Below are 23896 nucleotides of genomic sequence, written 5' to 3' on the forward strand. Positions count from 1 at the left end.
CAAAAAAAAAAAATCTTAACTTTTTCATTATGGAGTATTGTGTGTAAAATTAATTTGATCCATTTTCAATTCAAACAACAAAATGTGGAAAAAGTCAAGGGGTATGAATACTTTCTTTAGGCACTGTATATGTGGCCTACTTGATTAGTTGTGGCTCAGGGAAACGATTGCTGGTTGCAGATGTCTGTCTGAAAGATAACGCTCTAAATGTCGCCAGTGGGAGAAGCATCAGATAGCAGACAAAAGCCATTGGAACTGCAAATATTGATTGAAAGATTGGCCTGAATTTGTAACTCATTATCTATAGGTGTATCTGCCCAAGAATGACAAATATAATCATTTGACACTTAACCTCTACAAACATGAACTCCAAAGTCGACTGTCTTTGTTTTAATTTGTCTTCATAAAATGTGTGCCCCTCAAGGTAGTTTTGTCAGTTTTTGGAAAGATGATTTTGTGCACAGTATTCTCCTTGTAAATGACACGCCCTAGTGATATTTCATGTTATGTTACTAGGAATATGTCATTATCAACATCAAATTATGAACTAACATGTTGCAGTGAGTCAGAAATTCTTATGTTGGCTCCTCATGCCGACAGAGCACCCTCTAACTAATTGTTATCTGTGGTAGGTGAAGAAGATAGCAGCAGAGTTCTCTGACTCCCTACCACAGCACACTTCCAGGACCCGGGTGTTGTCGGACTTTGTCCTTGATGGTAGCTTAAGTCCATACGCCAGGATCAAGCGGGAATATGAGCTTGTCAAACAGGAGTGAGTAGGTGCCACAAAAACACCTCAACATCCAGTGCTACTGATTGTAATACTGAAATATTTGTTTCTGACAGGTCAAAGGAGCTCAACTCTGGTTTGAGAAGCACAAATCGAGTGATAGACTGTCCACCACTAAAATCCATGGGCACAAGAACAAGAGAAGAGTCAGAACCATTCAATTCTGATTGGCTGATGACTTGTTCAAATGAGTGACCAATAATTTTAGAATAAAGGGACAAGCAATAGCTAATCAACTGGCTCTATCAGTTAGATAGGAATATAAAATAAGACCCTATACATTCAATACAAAGGATAACAAGCTATTTCAATCTATTGTATTTATGTTTATTCACCATGAGCGTGCAGTACAGTGCAGAGATGAAATGAGCATTGAAACTTACCTTGCAGTAAGAGGAGCTTTCTTCAGTGAAACTGTTTGACGCTCCCCACAGAATATATTTTTCATTCAAGAAGAGAAATATTAAATATTGCTGACAATGTTCAACAGTGTTGAATTTAGCTATTTAATTTGATTATTTTTTATTTAAGGTGAGATGATTCTGTGTGTGCATATACATGTGTAATGCTATGTAACTGATATTTATTTACGAGAACTGTTTTCATAATAAAATTACATAACTTCTATATCAGTCAGGTTTTGTATTGCCTACACTGTAAGTACTAGTTGTAGATTCAGGGCTCTATTTAATCAGATCCGCTTTAGCCGTCATTCGCATAGCAATTGCTTTGGCGGTGTTCGAGGTGGAACTGCGTCAGAGCTGTCAAATCCACAAGCGGCTCCGAGCATTATTCCTAAAGCAGACATTGCCATTGGCTACATGGAGTTGCATTAAGATAAATTCCATGCAGCCTTGTTTAGAATTTTGAACACTGGAATGTGAGATGTAATCTACACCTCGATTAGGTTTATAGAATTTCTCAATATTTCATTTAATTTTGCATCATTATTTCTATATAGCCTACACTTTCTCGTTCTGAACTTCTAGCATGAGTGTGGCTTTGTGACAATGATCAACAGCAGCTGCTTACCTATTTGTCAGCTCCAACGCAGTTCCACCTCCGACACTGCCAAAACATCAGCTATGCGTGTGTCGGTTCTGTTCGGTTAACGCTTGATTTGATTGAATCTAGGCCTCAGTGTCTTTTTCTATGTCATAACGATGTATAAATAAAACACACCACTCTATACTGTAGACAGGTCTATTGTTTTGTTTAAATTAATTTACTTTCAGTTTTGAAATTTTATTCAGAACTTAGTCAAAGTTAACATAATGTCACAACCGGTATTCAATGAAATATTTTCCTCAAATAAGCATTTTCCTATCATCACAAATAATTGTTGCACTGATGTATGTATTATTTTCATTTTGCAAGAGCAACTGGCTCTATTTTCACATATCAAATTCAAGTTCAACCTTAAATAGCAAGGAGGACATTCACAAAAACAAACCACCATTGTAAACATACCACTTTTAAAAAAAAAACAATTAAAAAATTAATAAAGATCAGATTCATGCATGGTAAAACACAGGAACAAATCATATACACATACTGTATAGTTACTTTGGGTTTCATAGGGATAGCCTATGGATAATTTGATCTATATTGGGAAAACTTAGATGGTGAATTTACAGTTTTGGATACTTTTTTTGTGAACGATCCACAAATGAAAACCTTTAGCAACGTACAACAAAAATGAGTGTTTCTTATTGGACATGTCCAGGTAGTCCCTCCCTGGTTCAGTCAGTTATCTTCTGTTTGGTGCCTAATGAACACTGCCCTGTTACTGGTAAATAAATAAAAAGCTTTTTAAAAACTGCCGAGGTCAGGTGACTAAAGCACAGTATGTGCCATATGTGCTGGTCAAACACCCTAGGATAAAGTAAATCATATAAAATATAAAAGGCTGATGTAAATGGTGTGCAAGTTTCCTCCAGGACCCGCCAATGTAGAACAACAGTTTTGTCTGTCTCTATATATAATATTACAAATAATAAAATAATCACAGTTTTTTAAAATAATAAAACAGTACAAACGTAGAAAACAAAAATATTTCCTTTTGTAAGACTTAGAACAGACAGAGCAGAAACCTGCAAACTGAACTGAGTCTGTAACTGCACGGAAAGGAAAAAACGGAAAACGGTGCAAGCGTCCGTGCATCCTTCCGTCCGTACATCCTTTCTTCATTTAACCATTATTTTATCTCTCATTCTCCGTTTCATTCTCACTTTTTTTCATCCCTCTGTTCTGCACAGCAGACACAATGTTGGCTCAACTTTTCTGCAGCGTCACAGCAATGTTTCATATCATCAAAGAAACGTTGAGAACATTTCTTCCGAGCAGATCTTATCCTTCATACTTCCTGCATGTCCCACTGTCCAGATATTATGATGTATGGATTCGACCAATTTCTTGTCTAATGGCTGAAAGAGAACACAAAACTGAGAAAATCACGTGTGCGTGTGTGTGTGTGTTCTGTAGAGAATGGGTACTGGAGGACGGCATTATCACTGAACCTTCATCTATTTAAAAGAAACATTTAATTTTCTATGAAGAAGTAAATAGATGAACTGTATGCCTAGCATCATCTTAGGACATAATTAATTAGGATACCTTTGTTCGCCATAACGGAAAAACTGAATCGAACTACATTAAGTGTATAGAACATGAATAGGAAGGACCTTAGTCAGTTTGCAGGTAAATTGCTCACTGATGCTGGCAAGCCTTTTCAATAACAACATGCATAAACACTTTGTATCACCTACCATTAATGATCTCATCTTTCACCTTCTGCAATTCACGTACAACTTCCTCCAAGATTTCCTGTGGGGATAAAAAATACAGTTGACATTTTCTGCTTCTTTCACAATACTTTTATTCCATTAACGATTGAAGAATGCCACACTGATCCGTCCAATATGTTTTACAGTTTTGAAATGAGATTTCTACCTGCTTCATCCTGTCAAAGTCTATGTCTCCTTCACTAGTACTGCCCACTGGTCGCACCCTGCAAAACAACAACAACCATAGGGATGATTGGAAATTATCGATAAATATTAATTTCATAGTAAATAAGACCTATACAGTACATTAAAGCAGAAATGTTCTACAGCTAATGACAAGTGACAAGCAACATTCATCCTTGATTATTAGATGAAGGTACAATATCTTATATTGATATAGCATGGTGGTGTTAGCAATGTAAGGCAACAATCCATTCACTGTTTATTAAGGCGATAAATCCAAATTGGCGGGCCATGTACCAGTCAAAAGTTTGGACACACCTACTCATTCAAGGGCTTTAATTTATTTTTTACTATTTTCTACATTGTAGAATAATAGTGAAGACATCAAAACTATGTAATAACACATATGGAATTATGTGGTAACCAAATAAGTGTTAAACAACAATATTTTATATTTCAGATTCTTCAAAGTAGCCACCCTTTGCCTTGATGACAGCTTTACACACTCTTGGCATTCTCTCAGCCAGCTTCATGAGGTAGTCACATGCAATGCATTTCAATTAACAGGTGTGCCTTGTTAAAAGTTAAGTAGTGGAATTTCTTTACTTCTTAATGCGTTTGAGCCAATCAATTGTGTTGTCACAAGGTAGGGGTGCTATACAGAAGATTTGGTAATTTGGTAAAATACCAAGTCCTTATTATGGCAAGAACATCTCAAATAAGCAAAGAGAAACGACAGTCCATCATTACTTTAAAACATGAAGGTCAGTCAATCGGGAACATTTCAAGAACTTTAAAAGTTTCTTCAAGTGCAGTCACAAAAACTACCAAGCGCTATGATGAAACTGGCTCTCACGAGGACCACCACAGGAAAGGAAGACCCAGAGTTAGCTCTGCTGCAGGGCATAAGTACATTAGAGTTACCAGCCTCAGCAACTGCAGCCCCCAAAAAATGCTTCACAGAGTTCAAGTAACAGACACATCTAAACATCAATTGTTCAGAGGAGACTGCGTGAATCAGGCCTTCATGATCAAATTGATGCAAAGAAACCACCACTAAAGGAGACCTATAAGAAGAAGAGACTTGCTTTGGCCAAGAAACACGAGCAATGGATATTAGACTGGTGAAAATCAGTCCGCCGTGTCTTTGTGAGACGCTGAACAGATGATGTCCGCATGTGTGGTTCCCTCCCAGGAGGAGGAGGTGTGAGGGTGCTTTACTGGTGACACTTTCAGTGATTTATTTAGAATTCAAGGCACACTTAACCAGCATGGCTACCATAGCATTCTGCAGCCATACACCATCCCATCTGGTTTGCGCTTAGTGGGACCATAATTTAGTGGGACTATAATAAAACTTTTGACTAGTACTATATATATTATCATCACAAGCTTCCTCAATGCATTAAGCAAACACTCCCATGGTTCTTGTTTCCCATTGAAAATACTGAGAATATATTTCAGTGTCTAGGTTTTACCGAGAATGGTGCGACAAACAAAAAAAAATCCAGTCAGTGGCAGTCATGTGGACGAAAACAGCTTATTGATGGGAGGTCGAAGGAGAAAGGCAAGAAAATAGGCGGGCCACAAATGGCAAATAACGGCACAGTGCAACAGTGGTGTGCAGAACAGCATCTTGGAAAGCACAACTTATCAGTCCTTGTCATGGTGGGGCTATTGCAGCAGACGACCACACCGGGTTCCACTCCTTTCAGCTAAAAATAAGAAGCTGCTGCTCTTGTGGGCATGCAGTCATCAACACTTGACAATGGAGGAGTGGAAAAACAAACACGAATCCTGGTTCCTGTTGCATCATGGGGCGGCAGGGTAGCCTAGTGGTTAGAGCATTGGGCTAGTAACCGGAAGGTTGCAAGTTCAAATCCCCGAGCTGACAAGGTACAAATCTGTCGTTCTGCCCCTGTTCCTAGGCCGTCATTGAAAATAAGAATTTGTTCTTAACTGACTTGCCTGGTTAAATAAAGGTAAAATAAAAAAATAAATGCTGATGGATTTGGTGTCCATGGCCCGGTGTCAACGGTACAGGCTGGTGGAGTCCATGGCCTCATCCTGCCTGGTGTCAACGGTACAGGGTGGTGGTGTAATGGCTTAGGGAATATTTTCCTGGTCTCTTGATACTAATTGAGCAACGTTTCCATGTCCCAAATAATTCAGGCTGTTCTGGAGGCAAAGGGTCTGACCCAAATAAACTGGCTACAAAGTGCATATTTCCTCATCTAAGAGGAATATGAACCTCAATAAATCCCCTTATTTACCTAAAAAGTTATAGTCTGGTCCCAGATCTGTTTTGCTGTATAGCCAACAACTGCCATAGGAGTTGGCTATACAGATATCACAGATCCAGAACCAGGCTTAACAGTTACTATGCCTCAGATGAGCAAATAATTATAAATTTCATTCGTATATTGTGCTTTTCATTACAGTGTAATCTACAACACTAAATAGGCAAAATAATAATGTAACAATATAATAGTCTACACAAGTCTTCAACTTTTTGCTGCCTTAAAATTAAATCTAAAAAGGAATTCAATATAATTTTCCCCCCTTACAGATCTACACAACCTACTCCACATTTTCAAAGTAAAAGAAAGTTATAGAACATTTACCAAAATAATTAACAAATAAAAAATTTAAGATGTCTTGATTGCGTATGTCTTCACACTCCAGAGTTAATACTTGGTGGAAACATCTCTGGCAGCCATTGCAGCTGTGAATCATTTTCAATAAGATTCTACCAACTTTGCACAACTCTTAGGGCAAAATACACTTGGTGTACAAAGTATTATGAAAATCTGCTCTTTCCATGACCAATGACCAGGTGAATCCAGGTGAAAGCTATGATCCCTTATTGATGTCACTTTTTATATCCACTTCAATCAGTGTAGATGAAGGGGAGGAGACAGGTTAAAGAAGGATTTTTAAGCCTTGATACAATTGAGACATGGATTGTGTATGTGTGTCATTAAGATGGTGAATGGGCTAGAAAAAATATTTGAATGGTGAATGGTAGTAGGTGCCAGGCGCACTGGTTTGTGTCAAGAACTGCAACGCTGCTGAGTTTTTCACGCTCAACAGTTTCCCATGTGTATTGTCATGACGTGGCCCTTTCTGGGTATAGATCGTGGCTTCCCCCTCTCTCACTCTCTCCTACATCCAGGTTCTGTTATCTCAGGTCGTAAATTCCCGGCGGAGACTCTCTCCCCCTGGCCATGCAATATGGAGAGAGAGTTTCACAGTAGAACAAAGGAACTCCAGCCATATTCTAGTACATTCCAGAATTTGAGAATGGAATAATATCCATATTTTGGAGAATGTGTAAACGGTCGGTGGAGAAGCCAGCTACGACCCGGTCCATTTTGTTTCATTATTTGTGACCTCATGAAAGATAATACAGCCACATTACCCTAACTCTGTTTACACAGGTTCCTCAGTTATAAGGTTTGCATCTAATTATTGTATATAATGAATGAGTAAAGATTCAACTATTTGTGAAATGATGTAATGTGATGTTAAACCTTTAATGTGAGATAATTGTATTCCCTTTAAAGTTTAACTAAGTCAATTGCCCGCCCCTGTGAGCACCGACATGATCTGGCATCATAGAACCGCCTTTCCTATTGTTACGAATAAAAGCCCCTCCTAAGAAAATCCTCTTCAGACTGAGAAAACCCACAGCGTGAGCTGTGATTGCAAATAGTTTAGACCACGCATTCCTCGGTGTAAGCTGAGGGGGCACAGGTTTGATTACCAAAACTAAAAAACTAGTCCACGTGGAGCATTTGCTACACAGCTGGAAATGGTTCAACTCTGAGACTATAAATCCCTACAGAATAAGAGCAAATCTTAGATACTAATTAATAGTCTGCAGCTAGAAATTATGTAAACCTGGGATGAGAATACCGACAACCGCCGAAACATCTATCTATGAGAACATTTTTGAATGGTACTCTGAAGTATCCATTCTAACAACAAAAGAAAGAGAGAGACTCAGATGAACTGACTCTCCAGCAGACGGACTGACGATTCCAACAGAGAAGATCACAACGACACATGGCGTAAATATATATTTATATTCATCGTCATAACGGCTTAGCCCACTAGAGAATCTTCCCTATCCTCGTTAGTAACAAATATCTACTGTTTGTTTGTTTATGCATTTCTGTGATTATTTAGTTAGTTAGTAAATAAATGATTAAGCCAATTGGTGTATGGATGATTTATAATAAAGGCTGGGTTCGTGCAGATAACCAACTATTTACGACGTTTGGAGTGAGACTGACGTGAGGTAAAGAATAATTCATTAATAGAAGACTAATTGATCAGATATGAAAATATCTGAAGAGTTATAATCTGAAAATTCTAACTTTGTAATCTGAAGATTTTCCGTGGTGCCCCGAATTCCTAGTTAATTACATTTACATGATTAGTTTAATCACGTAATAATAATTATAGAGAATTGATTCGATAAAATAACAGTCTTCACTTTTAATGATGCCAAAGACACGACAGTATCAAGAACGGTCCACCACCCAAAGGACATCCAGCCAACTTGACACAACTATGGGAAGCATTGCAGTCAACATGGGCCAGCATCCCTGTAGAACGCTATCAACACCTTGTAGAGTCCATGCCCCAACTAATTTTTTTGGTCAGAATTGCTCAAGCTCAGTATATTTGGAAGGAAATCATTGATGGACAGCAATATTTAAAACTTGTCTTTGATTTTTTTAAGCAGTTTTAAGTCAGGATTTATACTGGAACATTCAGGAACACTCTACCTCTCTTGCAAAGCCATTCTGTTGTGTTTTTTTTTGCATTACAATTTGTGTAATTGTCCCGCAGAAAAACAAAACCCTATCCCAGGGTTAGGTTTTCAGAAGACTGAGTTGTTTTTTTCTTTTTACCTCGGCTTTGCTCTTTTCATATTTATTTTGATCCTAACAAACTCCCCAGTCCCTGTGGTGACAACATACCCATAACATTGCCCCAACTATATAAAGGGATCAACAACATTGCATTCGGTCCATATTACTGGTCTGTAATGACAAATAAGCCTGTGTTAAAAATTCCTCTTCAAATCATCCATTCTGTTTGTAACAAGGCTGTTAAGTATCACTGCAAGAAAACACACCAAATAAATTAACTTTTTGGCCTAAATTAAAAACTACAGGTTTGGGTCAAATCCAATACAATACAGAGTGAACCCCTTTGTATTTTCAAGTATTGTGGTGGCAGCATCATGTTATAGATATTCTTGTCATCGGCAGGGAGTTGCTCAGGATCAAAATAAATATGAAAGGAGCAAAGCCCAGGTAAAAAGTTTAAGAAAAATCTGACTCAGTCTTTTGAAAACCTAACCCTGGTATAGAGTTTTATTTTTCAGTAAGACAATGACAAATTATGCCAAAGACACACCAGAAAGGCTTTCCAAGAAGTGTTGAGTGTTCCTGATTGGTCTAGTCTCAGTCCTAGCGTGAAAATCAGAGACAAGGTTTGAATATTGCTGTCCATAAATGATTCCCAACCAAATTTACTGAGCTTGAACAATTTTTATAAAAACAATATGCCTTAGGAAAGTATTCACACCCATTGACTTTTTCCACATTTAGTTGTGTTACAGAATGCAGGTAGCCTAGTGGTTAGAGCGTTGGGTCAGTAACCCAAAGGTTGCTGGATCGAAACCCTGGGTTAAAAGCAGAAGACACATTTCAGTTGTGCAACTGACTAGGTTTGCCACATTTCAATAATACATTATTCGATTTTTCCATTGTGTTAATAATGGGCGGATTGATTGATTTCCACGTTTTTTATTTAAAGAAATTCAAGATGAGAAAATAATTGTCCAGCCCATTGGGTATCTAAGTACACCCCCATATGCCATGTATTGAAATATGCAGACAGACAGATTGAAAGTAAGTTTACATTGTAATAGTTCGGACAGCCAACTTTCTAGCTCAGTTCATAACTTTTAGACTTTCCCAGAAAGCATGGATTATTGTTTTCCAAGATAGTGTGATGGAAAATGTTATGTTTGTGCTTTTTCTAATAACCAATTTCTGTGTTAATGCAAGTGACTGATTGAAAAAATCGTCACTATCAGTATCTGCTATTTGGCAGCACGCCCAGAACTTTGTTTTGAGAACGAAAGGATATCTCAGTTTCAAGGTCTCAGCTTGGAGAGATGAAGCCTTGTGAGGTATTGGTCTGTCACATGCATGAACCAGTATTGGTCGGTCACATGCATGAACCAAATGTTAACGATTAATTAATTATGAATAATTAATAAGATGAATCATGCAAATATAACTTCAGTGTAAGCAGTACACAGTGGGGCAAAAAAATATTTAGTCAGCCACCAATTGTAATTTAATTATTATTATTTAATAATTGCTCCCACAGTTGATTTCTTCAAACCAAGCTGCTTACCTATTGCAGATTCAGTCTTCCCAGCCTGGTGCAGGTCTACCATTTTGTTTCTGGTGTCCTTTGACAGCTCTTTGGTCTTGGCCATAGTGGAGTTTGGAGTGTGACTGTTTGAGGTTGTGGACAGGTGTCTTTTATACTGATAACAAGTTCAAACAGGTGCCATTAATACAGGTAACGAGTGGAGGACAGAGGAGCCTCTTAAAGAAGAAGTTACAGGTCTGTGAGAGCCAGAAATCTTGCTTGTTTGTAGGTGACCAAATACTTATTTTCCACCATAATATGCAAATAAATTCATTAAAAATCCTACAATGTGATCTTCTGGATTTTTTTTCTAATTTTGTCTGTCATAGTTGAAGTGTACCTATGATGAAAATTGCAGGCCTATCTCATCTTTTTAAGTGGGAGAACTTGCACAATTGGTGGCTGACTAAATACTTTTTTGCCCCACTGTATAAGAGAACTAACGGAACTGCCCCTGCTCCTGACAAACGTGTGCTATGGTGCATCAAGTTTGTTGGAACCTATCCAGTTAACTGACAATAAAGAATTATTCATTTAAGTTTGACTTTGCCTTTTTTTTATTACTACGCCTGTCAATCTTATCCAAAATATGATTTAGGTCACCTGCTAAAATAACAGTTCCTGTTAGCTTGAATTCTATCTAAAAACACCATATTTGCCGCTGGTTGGACAGACATTGAAATCAAGGTGTATTTTTAACCATGTAAAGTACAATTCAACATTAGAAAACATTCTTGGTCCATGTGCTTGGATATAAGGGTATAACAATGTATTCTTATTTAACCTGTCTACGATATTGGTTCCCAATTGGGAATCAACCCTCCCACGTTCAGCTGAAACGGTGGCGCATGGAACGCAAAAATATTCTTAAAAATATTTAACCTCCACACATTAACAAGTCCAATAGCTCAAATGAAAGATAAACACCTTGTTCATCTAGCCAGCAAGTCAGATTTCTAAAATGTTTTACGGCGAAAACATAGCACATATATATGTAAAACCACCACCAGACACAGCTCATTTGAATAGCCAAAACATGCAATCAACAAACGCAGGATTAAAAAATAAATCGTTCACTAACCTTTTGAAAATCTTCATCAGATGACAGTAATATGACATGTTACACAGTACATTTTTTTTTTTCAATAATATGCCATTTATATCCATAAATGTCCATTTACAGTGAGTTCACGTTCAGAAATTACTCAAAAATGCCCGCAGGAAATCTAGGTAGCGCGGCAAGATAACGTAAATAGACATCATAAACTTTGACTAAATATACATGTTCTACATATAGTTAGAAAGATACACTGCTTCTTTATGCAACCGCTTTGTTAGATTTATTTTTAACGTTACAGAAATCGCACACTATTCAATATGCTGAGACGGCGCTCAGTTCCAAGCTACATTTCTACGAAATGTTGGAGTCAACAGAAACACAGATTTAAGCATAAATATTCCCTTACCTTCGATGGTCTTCGTTCAGAATGTTCTGGAAGGCTTCATACTTACCCAATACATCGTTTGGTTTCAAGTCTTGCGTCTTTGTATTAGCTACTGCTAATAACATCAGCTGAAATGCACCCAAAACGTCCTCTGGTCCGGAAAAGTTGCGCATCAAAACTTCAAAATTACATATTATATGTCGACTAAACAGGTCAAACTAAGTGCAGAAGCAAGCTTTACGATGTTTTAGACACGCAAAACAAACTTCAATTCAATCGGCCATCGTCTGCCCTTCTCTTGAGTGCTGGAACAAAGGAATGGCTGGGACCAATTCGCGCCCCTATGCACAGCCTATTTTCTCGTGGCACGCACTAATTTCACTCCCATAGGGTCAATTCTCGCGGGATTTGAACGATTCAAAGCTCTACTGAAAGAGGACATCTAGCGGAAGAGATAGAAAGTCTCCCCAGAATCATAACTGGTTGGGAAGGGTGGGGGCCATGACGTCAAAGTTGCTCCAACTTTCATGGCCACAAAAACTAGTTTGGAAGAATGCCTGCCCTGTGAGTTCTGCTATACTTACAGACATAATTCCAACGGTTTTAGAATCTTTAGAGTGTTTTCTATCCAATAATAATTGGCATATATTAGCAATTTTTGACAGATTTTTTTTTCAGTTTACTAGGGGTACCCAATCTCTCCAAAGGGGGCATATGTCTGCCATATCCTTAACAGGTTTTAACAGGATTCCTACACCTCTGCTGTTACTACAGTAGGTGGCAGCATAGGCTTCTCCAACTCCTCTTTAAATATTCAATTTCTCCTTTTTTGTAAATGTAACCCTTTTTCTAAAATTAATTAAATTGTTTTTTCCCTCATCAATCTCCACACAATACCTCATAATGAAAAAGTGAAGAGGCGACTCTGGGATGCTGGCCTTCTAGGCTGAGTTGCAAAGAAAAATCCATATCTCAGACTGGCCAATAAAATAAAAGATTAAGATGGGAAAAAGAACACAGACACTGGACAGAGGAACTATGCCTAGAAGGCTAGCATCCTGGAGTCGGCTCTTCAGAGTTTATAATTGTTTGTTTATTTGTATTATGATTGTTATTATAAAAAATGGTTACCCCTTTTTCCTCGCCAATTTCATGGTATCCAGTTGGTAGTTACAGTCTTGTCTCATCGCTGCAACTCCTGTACAGAAAGGCGAGAGCTGGGCGTCCTCCGAAACACAACCCAACCAAGCTGCATTGCGTCTTGACACAATGCCCACCTAACCCGGAAGCCAGCTGCACCAATGTGTCAGAGGAAATACTGTACACCTGGCGACCGTGTCAGCGTGCACTGCGCCCAGCCCGCCACAGGAGTTGCTGGTGCGCGATGGGACAAGGACATCCCTGGCCAATTGTGCGCCACCCCATGTGTCTCCCGGCCGCGGCCGCCTGCGACCGAGCCTGGACTCGAACCCAAAATCTCTAGTGGCCCAGCTAGCACTGCGACGCAGTGCCTTAGACTACCATGCCACTCAGGAGGCGCCTCTTCATTGTTGACATTGAAATTGCTGAGGATTTTTTACATTTAATCTACAGTGGGGAGAACAAGTATATGATACACTGCCGATTTTGCAGGTTTTCCTACTTACAAAGCATGTAGAGGTTTGTAATTCTTTATCATAGGTACACTTCAACTGTGAGAGACGGAATCTAAAACAAAAATCCAGAAAATCACATTGTATGATTTTTAAGTAATTCATTTGCATTTTATTGCATGACATAAGTATTTGATACATCAGAAAAGCAGAACTTAATATTTGGTACAGAAACCTTACAGAGATCATACGTTTCCTGTAGTTCTTGACCAGGTTTGCACATACTGCAGCAGGGATATTGGCCCACTCCTCCATACAGACTTTCTCCAGATCTTTCAGGTTTCGGGGCTGTCGCTGGGCAATACGGACTTTCAGCTCCCTCCAAAGATTTTCTATTGGGTTCAGGTCTGGAGACTGGCTAGGCCACTCCAGGACCTTGAGATGCTTCTTACGGAGCCACTCCTTAGTTGCCCTGGCTGTGTGTTTTGGGTCATTGTCATGCTGGAAGACCCAGCCACGACCCATCTTCAATGCTCTTACTGAGGGAAGGAGGTTGTTGGCCAAGATCTCGCGATACTACATGGCCCCATCCATCCTCCCCTCAATATGGTGCAGTCGTCCTGTCCCCTTTGCAGAAAAGCATCCCCAAAGAATGATGTTTCCACCTCCATGCTTTACAGTTGGGATGGTGTTCTTGAGGTTGTACTCATCCTTCTTCTTCCTCCAAACACAGCGAGTGGAGTTTAGACCAAAAAGCTCTATTTTTGTCTCATCAGACCACATGACCTTCTCCCATTCCTCCTCTGGATCATCCAGATGGCCATTGGCAAACTTCAGACGGGCCTGGACATGCGCTGGCTTGAGCAGGGGGACCTTGCGTGCGCTGCAGGATTTTAATCCATGACAGCATAGTGTGTTACTAATGGTTTTCTTTGAGACTGTGGTCCCAGCTCTCTTCAGGTCATTGACCAGGTCCTGCCGTGTAGTTCTGGGCTGATCCCTCACCTTCCTCGTGATCATTGATGCCCCACGAGGTGAGATCTTGCAGGGAGCCCCAGACTGAGGGTGATTGACCTTAATCTTGAACTTCTTCCATTTTCTAATAATTGCGCCAACAGTTGTTGCCTTCTCACCAAGCTGCTTGCCTATTGTCCTGTAGCCCATCCCAGCCTTGTGCAGGTCTACAATTTTAGCCCTGATGTCCTTACACAGCTCTCTGGTCTTGGCCATTGTGGAGAGGTTGGAGTCTGTTTGATTGAGTGTGTGGACAGGTGTCTTTTATACAGGTAACGAGTTCAAATAGGTGCAGTTAATACAGGTAATGAGTGGAGAACAGGAGGGAAAAACGAACAGGTCTGTGAGAGCCGTAATTCTTACTGGTTGGTAGGAGATCAAATACTTATGTCATGCAATAAAATGCAAATTAATTACTTAAAAATGATACAATGTGATTTTCTGTATTTTTTTTGGATTCCGTCTCTCACAGTTGAAGTGTACCTATGATAAAAAATACAGACCTCTACATGCTTTGTAAGTTGGAAAACCTGAAAAATCGGCAGTGTATCAAATACCTGTTCTCCCCACTGTATGTGGAAAACGTCAAGGGATGGTGAATACTTTCCGAAGGCACTGTACATGCTATACTTCCTCTTTTATATTGGTATTTTCAGTGTCCATGTATCCTATTGGCATCTGCTAATTCTAAAGTTTCTTCCTCAAGAAGAACAGTTACTTGTGGACAATAGAGTCTAGATTTTACTGGGGGGAGGGGGAAAGAATATTGTCTCAATTTACAATAAGCTGGTCTTAGGCATCAATGTATAGAGCCTAGTATGCTTATCACTTTTTTTCATGCTTCTTACTCTCCTCGGGGCATAGATCAGTGTTAATATTGCAGATTGTATTTCAAAAATGTTTACAATATTTTTTCTTCTGTATTATTTTCCCCTAATTGGAGTAAACTTATAAACAACAATACTTAGGCTTCTTCTTACAGCTTTTACATATTATATAATTAAGCAATAAGGCATGAGGGGGTGTGGTATATGGCCAAAAGCGGCTGTTCTTATGCACAACGCAATGCGGAGTGCCTGGATACAGCCCTCAGCTGTGGTATAATTGCCATATACCACAAACCCCGAGGTGCCTTAATCCTATTATAAACTGGTTACCAAAATTATAAGAACAGTAAAAATAAATGTTTTGTCATACCTGGTCTGATATACCACGGCTGTCAGCCAATAAGCATTCAGGGCTCGAACAGGGCTCGAACCACCCAATATAATTTCCATTATTGTGTTTTATTTTTACAAATCTTATTGTGTTATTTTCCCCTAACCCTACCACTCCTCCACTAATTGGAGTAAACTAATGTACAACAATACTTACGCTTCTACTTACAGCTTATACAAATCCAATGCATTTTCCATTAGTTAACTTTTTTAATTTGTTTTAATTTGTTTTTAGTCCTATGCTTCAGCTCCCCTCAAGCCGTCCCATATATCTCTGAAAACCATCCAGTGTTGATTTCTAATTGCCATATATTTTTCAACTCTGCTGTACTGTGTCACAAAAGTTCCGAATCTTTCTATTCTCATAGTTTCTACAGATTGTAAACTAAAGATGAAATTTTTTTTTCCACTTGCCTCTTCCATTGTTGCAGTATTGCGGCAATCAGTTGGCGAGTTACGTCACTCATTCTGTTTTCTTGCTGGTCCAGTTTCTCTTCTAAAATTTGCTCCTTTGTTTCCAGAAGGCACATTTTGTTGTCGTGTTCGTCCATGCACCCACCCTGTATATGCATATCTGACACGATAGACTCTACTTTCCTTTCGAGAAAATCAACTTTTTTTTAACAACAGATTGTAACAGTTATTTTGTTTTGGTGTTATCCTGGATATCCATTAGCTGGTCGTTATTTTCATCTCCGAGTTGTTCTTTGTCATTTCCTCTAAGGGAAGCCATGGCTTGTTGGGTTCGAGTCACAGCGTTGCTTTACCCACAGATTGGTTCGCTGTTGTATATAACTGACCGCTCGCTCTCTCCCGGTTGCTTGATCTAACGACTTTAGAGGCTTAATTTAAACTATATTGTCTGGCTTCTTCATATAATCACAGTTTTGACAGTACAAAACAGAGCTACTGTTCTATCGGTACACGTATGCGCCTCTCAAAAGGTGATTCTAACATGTATTGACTCAGGGGTGTGAATACTTATGTAAATTATGCATTTTTCTATTTAATTTTCTAAACATTTCCATGTATTAGTAACATATTTTTACTTAGTTATTATGGGGTATTGTGTTTTTTTAAATCTCTTGAATTCAGGCTGTAACAACAAAAAGCACTGTATGTTGTGCAATGCTGCTAGAATCTTATTCCAAATTATTCTCAGCTGTAATGTCTGACAAAGGTTCTTCCATCAAGTATCAGCTCTGGGTTGTGAAGACATCTGCAATCAAGATATCTTTTAATTTTTTTACATTTTCTATAACTTTTTTTCATTTTGAAAATGTGAAGTAGGTTGTGTAGATCTGTAGATCTGTATACATTTTTAGTTGACATGTTAAGGCAGCAAAATGTGAAGGGGTGCAAGGGGTGTGTAGACTTTCACTAGGCACTGTATCCCTTCTCATTGTGCCACAAGATATTTTAAAAGGTTTGGGAGCCCCTATCAAACAGATGACGATACTAACCTTAATACCAGTGAAGAGTTGTCTACAGAGTTTACTCGGTCCCATGGATTCTTCCCAGCACCTAGAAGGAGAGACGATCACAATTAGAAGAGACACATTTTAAAAAGCAATATCGCTCTATACAGGCAATAAAAAATATAATGGTCAGACTCAGAAAAATGTGGAGGCAAGAGTGTGTATACCTGTAGAGTTCTGTCCTGGCTTGGGATCCTCCTATAATGGAAAATGAAAATGGATGATTGTGTGTGTGTGTGCGTGTGTGTGTGTGTGCGTGCGTGTGTGTATGTGTGTGTGTATATGTATGTGTGTTCTTTATTTTTACCATTTTCTACATTGTAGAATAATAGTGAAGACATCAAAACTATTAAATAACACATATGGCATCATGTAGTTATTTAAAAGGTGTTAAACAAATCAAAATATATTTTAGATTTTAGAGGCTTCAAAGTAGCCAAGCTTTGCCTTGATGACAGCTTCGCAAATTCTTGGCATTCTAGTATCGTTAGTATCATCAACTGGAGCGACAGGTAGCCTAGTGGTCAGAGTGTTGGACTAGTAACTGAAAGGTTGCAAGATCCAATCACTGAGATGACTAGGTAAAGAATATGTTGTTCTGCCCCTGAACAAGGCAGTTAACCCACTGTTCCTAGGCTGTCATTGAAAATTAGAATTTGTTCTTAACTGACCTGCCTAGTTAAATTCTCTCAACCAGCTTCATGAGGAATGATTTTCAAACAGTCTCGAAGGAGTTCCCACATATAATGAGCACTTGTTGGCTGCATTTCCTTCACTCTGCAGTCCAACTCATCCCCAAACCATCTAATTTCCGTTGAGGTCAGGTGATTGTGGAGGCCAGGTCATCTGATGCAGCACTCCATCACTCTCCTTCTTGGTCAAATAGTTCTTACACAGCCTGGATGTGTGTCACTGGGCAGCTCTCGGCTGTGCTTCCCTTTGTAGTCTGTAATAGTTGCAAGCCCTGCCACATCCGACGAGCGTCGGAGCCGGTGTAGTACGATTTGATCTTAGTCCTGTATTGACGCTTGCCTGTTTGATGGTTCATCGGAGGACATAGTGTGATTTCTTATAAGCTTCCGGGTTAGAGTCCCGCTCCTTTTAGCTCAGTGCGGATGTGTCCTGTAATCCATGGCTTCTGGTTGGGGTATGTACATACAGTCACTGTGGGGACATCGTCATCGATGCACTAATTGATGAAGCCAGTGACTGATGTGGTGTACTCCTCAATGCCATCAGAAGAATCCAGGAACATATTCCAGTCTGTGCTAGCAAAACAGTCCTGTAGCTTAACATCTGTTTCATCTGACCACTTTTTTTATTGACCGAGTCACTGGTGCTTCCTGCTTTAATTTTTGCTTGTAAGCAGCTTTCAGGAGGATAGAATTATGGTCAGATTTGCCAAATGGAGGGCGACAGAGAGCTTTGTACGTGTCTCTGTGTGTGGAGTAAAGGTGGTCTATAGTTTTTTCCCCCTCTGGTTGCACATTTAACATGTTGGTAGAAATGAGGTCAAACGGAATTAAGTTCCCCTGCATTAAAGTCCCTGGCTACTAGGAGCACCGCCTCTGGAGGAGCGTTTTCCTGTTTGCTTATGGCGGTATACAGCTCATTGAGTGCGGTCTTAGTGCCAGCATCGCTCTGTGGTGGTATGTAGACAGCTGCGACAAATACAGATGAAAACTCTCTAGGTGTGGACTACAGCTTATCATGAGATACTCTACCTCAGGCGAGCAAAACCTTGAGATTTCCGTATATATCGTGCACTTGTTTAAAAATATACATAGACCACACCCCTTGTCTTACCAGAGGCTGCTGTTCTATCCTACTGATAGAGTGTATAACCCGCCAGCTGTATGTTGTTAATGTCGTCGATCAGCCACGACTCGGTGAAACATAAGATATTACAGTTTTTAATGTCCCGTTGGTAGGATATGTGCTTTAAGTTCTTCCAATTTATTATGCAGCGATGGTATGTTGGCCAATGGGACCGAAGGCGATAACTATTCCATCTCTTTCTCCTGCAAATTATGAGGATGAGGGCCTGTTTGGGAGTCAAGAGTAAATCCCTCTCGTCTGACTCATTAAAGAAAAATTCTTCATCCAATTCAAGGTGAGTAATCGCTATTCTGATGTCCAGAAGATCTTTGAGGTCATAAAAGACGGTAGCAACAACATTATGTACAGTTGAAGTCAGAAGTTTACATACACTTAGGTTGGTGTCATTAAAACTCGTTTTTCAACCACTCCACAAATTTCTTGTTAATCTTGAAACTAGGGGGCACTATTTTCATTTTTGGAAAAATAACGTTCCCAAAGTAAACAGGCTATTTTGTCAGGACAAGATGCAAGAATATGCATATAATTGACAGCTTAGGATAGAAAACACTCTAAAGTTTCCAAAACTGTAAAAATATTGTCTGTGAGTATAACAGAACTGTTATTGCAGGCGAAAGCCTGAGAAAAATCCAATCAGGAAGTGACTCATGTTTTGAAAGCTCTGCGTTCCAATGCGTCCCTATTGAGCAGTGAATGGGCTAATCAACCAGATTCCCTTTTCTACGTATTCCCCAAGGTGTCTACAGCATTTCAGGCTTTTATGTTGAAGAATGAGCGTAAACGACTACATTGCGTAAGTGTCCGGCTGAGGGCTCTCAGAGTAATTATGGCGTAATAGACAGAGGTAGCTATTTTTCCTCCCGGTCTTACTGAAAATACAGCTGTCCCTGTTGATATATTATCGAATAGATATTTGAAAAACACATTGAGGATTGATTATAAACAACGTTTGCCATGTTTCTGTCGATATTATGGAGGTAATTTGGAATATTTTTCAGCGTTGTCATGACCGCAATTTCCGGTCGAATTCTCAGCCAAACGTGAAGAACTAACAGAGTTATTTCGGCTACAAAAATAATATTTTTGGAAAAAAGGAACATTTGCTATCTAACTGGGAGTCTCGTGAGTGAAAACATCCGAAGCTCATCAAAGGTAAACAAATTAATTTGATTATTTTCTGATTGTCGTGACCAGGTTGCCTGCTGCTAGCTAGGCATAATGCTAGGCTATCGATAAACTTACACAAATGCTTGTCTTGCTTTGGCTGTAAAGCATAATTTCAAAATCTGAGATGACAGGGTGATTAACAAAAGGCTAAACTGTGTTTCAATATATTTCACATGATGGAGATGCGTTCTGTCTCCTAGAGATGAACGTACTTTGGTGCAAATCAATCCCAGAACTACAGCAAAGGACCTTGTGAAGATGCTGGAGGCAACAGGTACCAAAGTATCTATATCCACAGTAAAATGAGTTCTATATCCACATAACCTGAATGGCCGCTCAGCAAGGAAGAATTCACTGCTCCAAAACCGACCTAAAAAAGCCAGACTACGGTTTGCAAACAGCACATGGGGACAAAGATCGTACTTTTTAGAGAAATGTCCTCTGGTCTGATGAAACAAAAATATAACTGTTTGGCCATAATGACCATTGTTATCTTTGGAGGAAAAAGGGGGAGGCTTGCAAGCTGAAGAACACCATCCCAACCGTGAAGCACGGGGGTGGCAGCATCATCTTGTGGGGGTGCTTTGCTGCAGAAGGGACTGGTGCACTTCACAAAATAGATGGCATTAGGAGGACGGAAAATGATGTGGATATATTGAAGAAACATCTCAAGACATCAGTCAAGAAGTTGAAGCTTGGTCGCAAATGGGTCTTTCAAATGGACAATGACCCCAAGCATACTTCCAAAGTTGTGCCAAAATGGCTTAAGGACAACAAAGTCAAGGTATTGGAGTGGCCATCACAAAGCCCTCAATCCCATAGAACATTTGTGGGCAGAACTGAAAAAGTGTGTGCGAGCAAGGAGGCCTACAAACCTGACTCTGTCAGGAGGAATGGACAAAATTCACCCAACTTATTGTGGGAAGGTTGTGGAAGGCTACCCGAAACGTTTGACCCAAGTTAAACAATTTAAAGGTAATGCTACCAAATACTAATTGAGTGTATGTAAACTTCTGACCCACTGGGAATGTGATGAAAGAAATAAAAGCTGAAATAAATAATTATCTCTACTATTATTCTGACATTTTACATTCTTAAAATAAAGTGGTGATCCTAACTGACCAAAGACAGGGAATTTTTACTTGGATTAAATGTCAGGAATTCTGAAAAACTTAGTTTAAACGTATTTGGCTAAAGTGTATGTAAACTTCCGAATTCAACAGTAAAAAATAAGTTACAAACAATGTGGAAAAAACAAACAAAATAGCACGGTTGGTTAAGAGCCAATGAAACCACAGCCATCCTCTCCATTCACCCCCACACAATCACACCTCCTCCTCAATGCTTCACGGTGGGAACCACATATGCAGAGATCATCCTTTCATCTACTCTGTCTCACAACATTTTTACATTTGGACTCACCTGTCCAAAGGTGAGTCCAAATATGTGCTATTTGCTCCTGTTTCTTGGCCCAAGCAAGTCTCTTCTTCTTATTGTTGTCCTTTAGTAGTGATTTATTTGCAGCAATTCGACCATGAAGGCCTAATTCACACATTCTCATCTGAACAGTTGATGCTATTACTTGAACTCCGTGAAGCATTTATTTGGGCTGTAATCTGAGGTGCAGTTAACTCTAATTAACTTATCCTCTGGAGCAGAGGTGACTCTGGGTCTTCCTTTCCTGTTGCGGTCCTCATGAGAGCCAGTTTTATCATAGTATTTGATGGTTTTCGCGACTGCACTTGAAAGTTCTTGAAATGTTCCAGATTGACTGACCTTTCTGTCTTAAAGTAAAGATGGGACTGTAATTTCTCTTTGCTTATTTGAGCTGTTCCTGACATAATATGGACTTGGTACTTTACCAAATAGGGCTATCTTCTGTATACCACCCCTACCTTGCCACAACTCAACTGATTGGCTCAAACGCATTAAGGAAAGAAATTCCACAAATTCACTTTTAACAAGGCACACCTGTTAATTGAAATGCATTCCAGGTTGGTTGAGAGAATGCCAAGAGTGTGCAAAGCTGGCATCAAGGCGAAGGGTGGCTTTGAAGAATCTAAATGTTTTTTTGGTTACTACATGATTCTATATGTGCTATTTCATAATTTGGATGTCTTCACTATTATTCTACAATGTAGAAAATAGTAAAAATAAAGAAAAATGGTTGAATGAGTACATGTGTCCAAACTTTTGACTGGTACTGTGTGTATATATATATATATAAAAAAATATGAGTGTACAAGACATTAGGAACACCAGCTCTTTTTCCTGACAGAGGGACCAGGTTAATCCAGGTGAAAGCTATGATCCCTTATTGATGTCACCTGTTAAATCCACTTTAATCAGTTTAGGTGAAGGGGAGGCGACAGGTTAAAGAAGGATTTTTAAGCCTTGAGACAATTGAGACATGGATTGTGTATGTGTGCTTTTCAGAGGGTGAATGGGCAAGACAAAATATTTAAGTGCTTTTGAGCGGTGTATGGTAGTAGGTGCCAGGCGCACCGGTTTTAGTGTGTAAAGTACTGTAACACTGCTAGATTTTTCAGTTTCCCATGTGCGCCAAGATTGGTCCACCATCCAAAGGACATCCAGCCAACTTGACACAACTGTGGGAGGCATTGGAGTCAACATGGGCCAGCATCCCTGCGGAATGCTTTCGACACCTTGTAGAGTCCATGCCCCAACGAATTGAGGTTGTTCTGAGGGCAAAAGGGTGTGCAAATCAATATTAGGAAGGTGTTCCTATTGTTTTGTACACTCAGTGTACGAGTAAGTGTGTGCACAAGTCTCTTTAGATTGCTTGAATGCAATTATTGTTGCTGGATAGACCCACCCTGGGAAACTAATACTTTATATTTTAAAAGAAGATAAACAGTATTACCTCTTCAGGTCTCTCTGAGGCTTTCCGTCTGCAGGAAAAGCAAATTCAGGCATTTAGATAATGAAAAAGACAACTTGTGTTATTTCACAGGCTAGTAGCCTAATTACTTACAATAACATCAAGGAATACCTTTTTGAACTCCAGAATGTTCATTTAAAAAAATGTGGTGTTTTGATGTGCTATAGCTGGGGTAGGGATTTTCAATTACATGTATTTCAATTCGATTAAATAAATATTTCGTTCACACTGTTGTTTTCCTCTCACCTGCGTGCTAGAAGGGCGTTCATTTCCTGCATCAGCCCCTCCCCTCCAGCACCACTACCTCCACTCAAGCGGTTGGCATCGTTCTTGGCTCCACCTGTTCCTGGTGGACTGTTCTCATCCTGAGGAGACAACATTGGTCACCATACGAGTTCCATTTTATAGAAGCCAACCAACAGGTAATGTGTGTATGGTTAGAATGTCCAAGCAATTTTCACATAGATATGAATGGTCTTGTTCAGTGGGTCACACCGTAGCAAAACATTTTCAAACGTATTGCAAAGAAACAAAAAAATTAAGTTTCTTATTGGACATTTAGGTTGTACCTCCTTGTTTCAAAACGTTTTCTTCTTACTGACCACGATCCAAGTCTAAGCTGAGATACTAACCCTTGCAACTTTACGGAGTTTGGCTCCAGCGAGGGCAGCCGCCAGTCCTGAGAGTGGCTGCGCCAGCTCATTCCCTGCCTCCCCTACCGGTGGTCCTCCATCAACCGGCAGTGGAGGGGGCATGGGTGGTGGCACCGTGGCCGGAGGCGGGGGGCCTGGTGGAGGAGGTGGGGCCATGGATGCCATAGTTGCAGGGGGGGGCATAGGCATAGGTGGGGCCATTGGTGGGGCCAAAGCCAGCAATGAGGGAAGAGAAACCGGACCTGGGAGAGAAACAGCATAGGTTCACATCAGGTGACATCAGATTCCTCATTGGCTAACACTGTTGGCGAGCACTGATTGGAACTGATTAGATTAATGGTCTCAGATAAGAATAATTTAATTTA

At 39.7% G+C, this 23896-nt stretch overlaps 1 protein-coding gene across 4 annotated transcripts in view; it reads right to left on the reverse strand.

Annotated features, from left to right (window-relative positions):
• Positions 1–1979: 1979 nt before the first annotated feature.
• Positions 1980–23896, reverse strand: part of LOC110505211 (ena/VASP-like protein) — a 65615-nt gene continuing 43698 nt past the window's right edge. For all 4 annotated transcript variants that reach the window (XM_021584289.2, XM_036962382.1, XM_021584287.2 and 1 more), the window contains 8 exons: positions 23511–23773; positions 23125–23243; positions 22861–22888; positions 17138–17168; positions 16956–17016; positions 3743–3800; positions 3559–3616; positions 1980–3216 (listed from right to left, as the gene is read on the reverse strand). In XM_021584289.2, the coding sequence (XP_021439964.2) occupies positions 3179–3216; positions 3559–3616; positions 3743–3800; positions 16956–17016; positions 17138–17168; positions 22861–22888; positions 23125–23243; positions 23511–23773 (656 nt within the window). In that variant the 3' untranslated portion in view covers positions 1980–3178. The remainder of the gene's footprint in view (positions 3217–3558; positions 3617–3742; positions 3801–16955; positions 17017–17137; positions 17169–22860; positions 22889–23124; positions 23244–23510; positions 23774–23896) is intronic.

Source organism: Oncorhynchus mykiss, chromosome 25, assembly GCF_013265735.2.
Source record: "Oncorhynchus mykiss isolate Arlee chromosome 25, USDA_OmykA_1.1, whole genome shotgun sequence".
Classification (NCBI taxonomy): domain Eukaryota; kingdom Metazoa; phylum Chordata; class Actinopteri; order Salmoniformes; family Salmonidae; genus Oncorhynchus; species Oncorhynchus mykiss.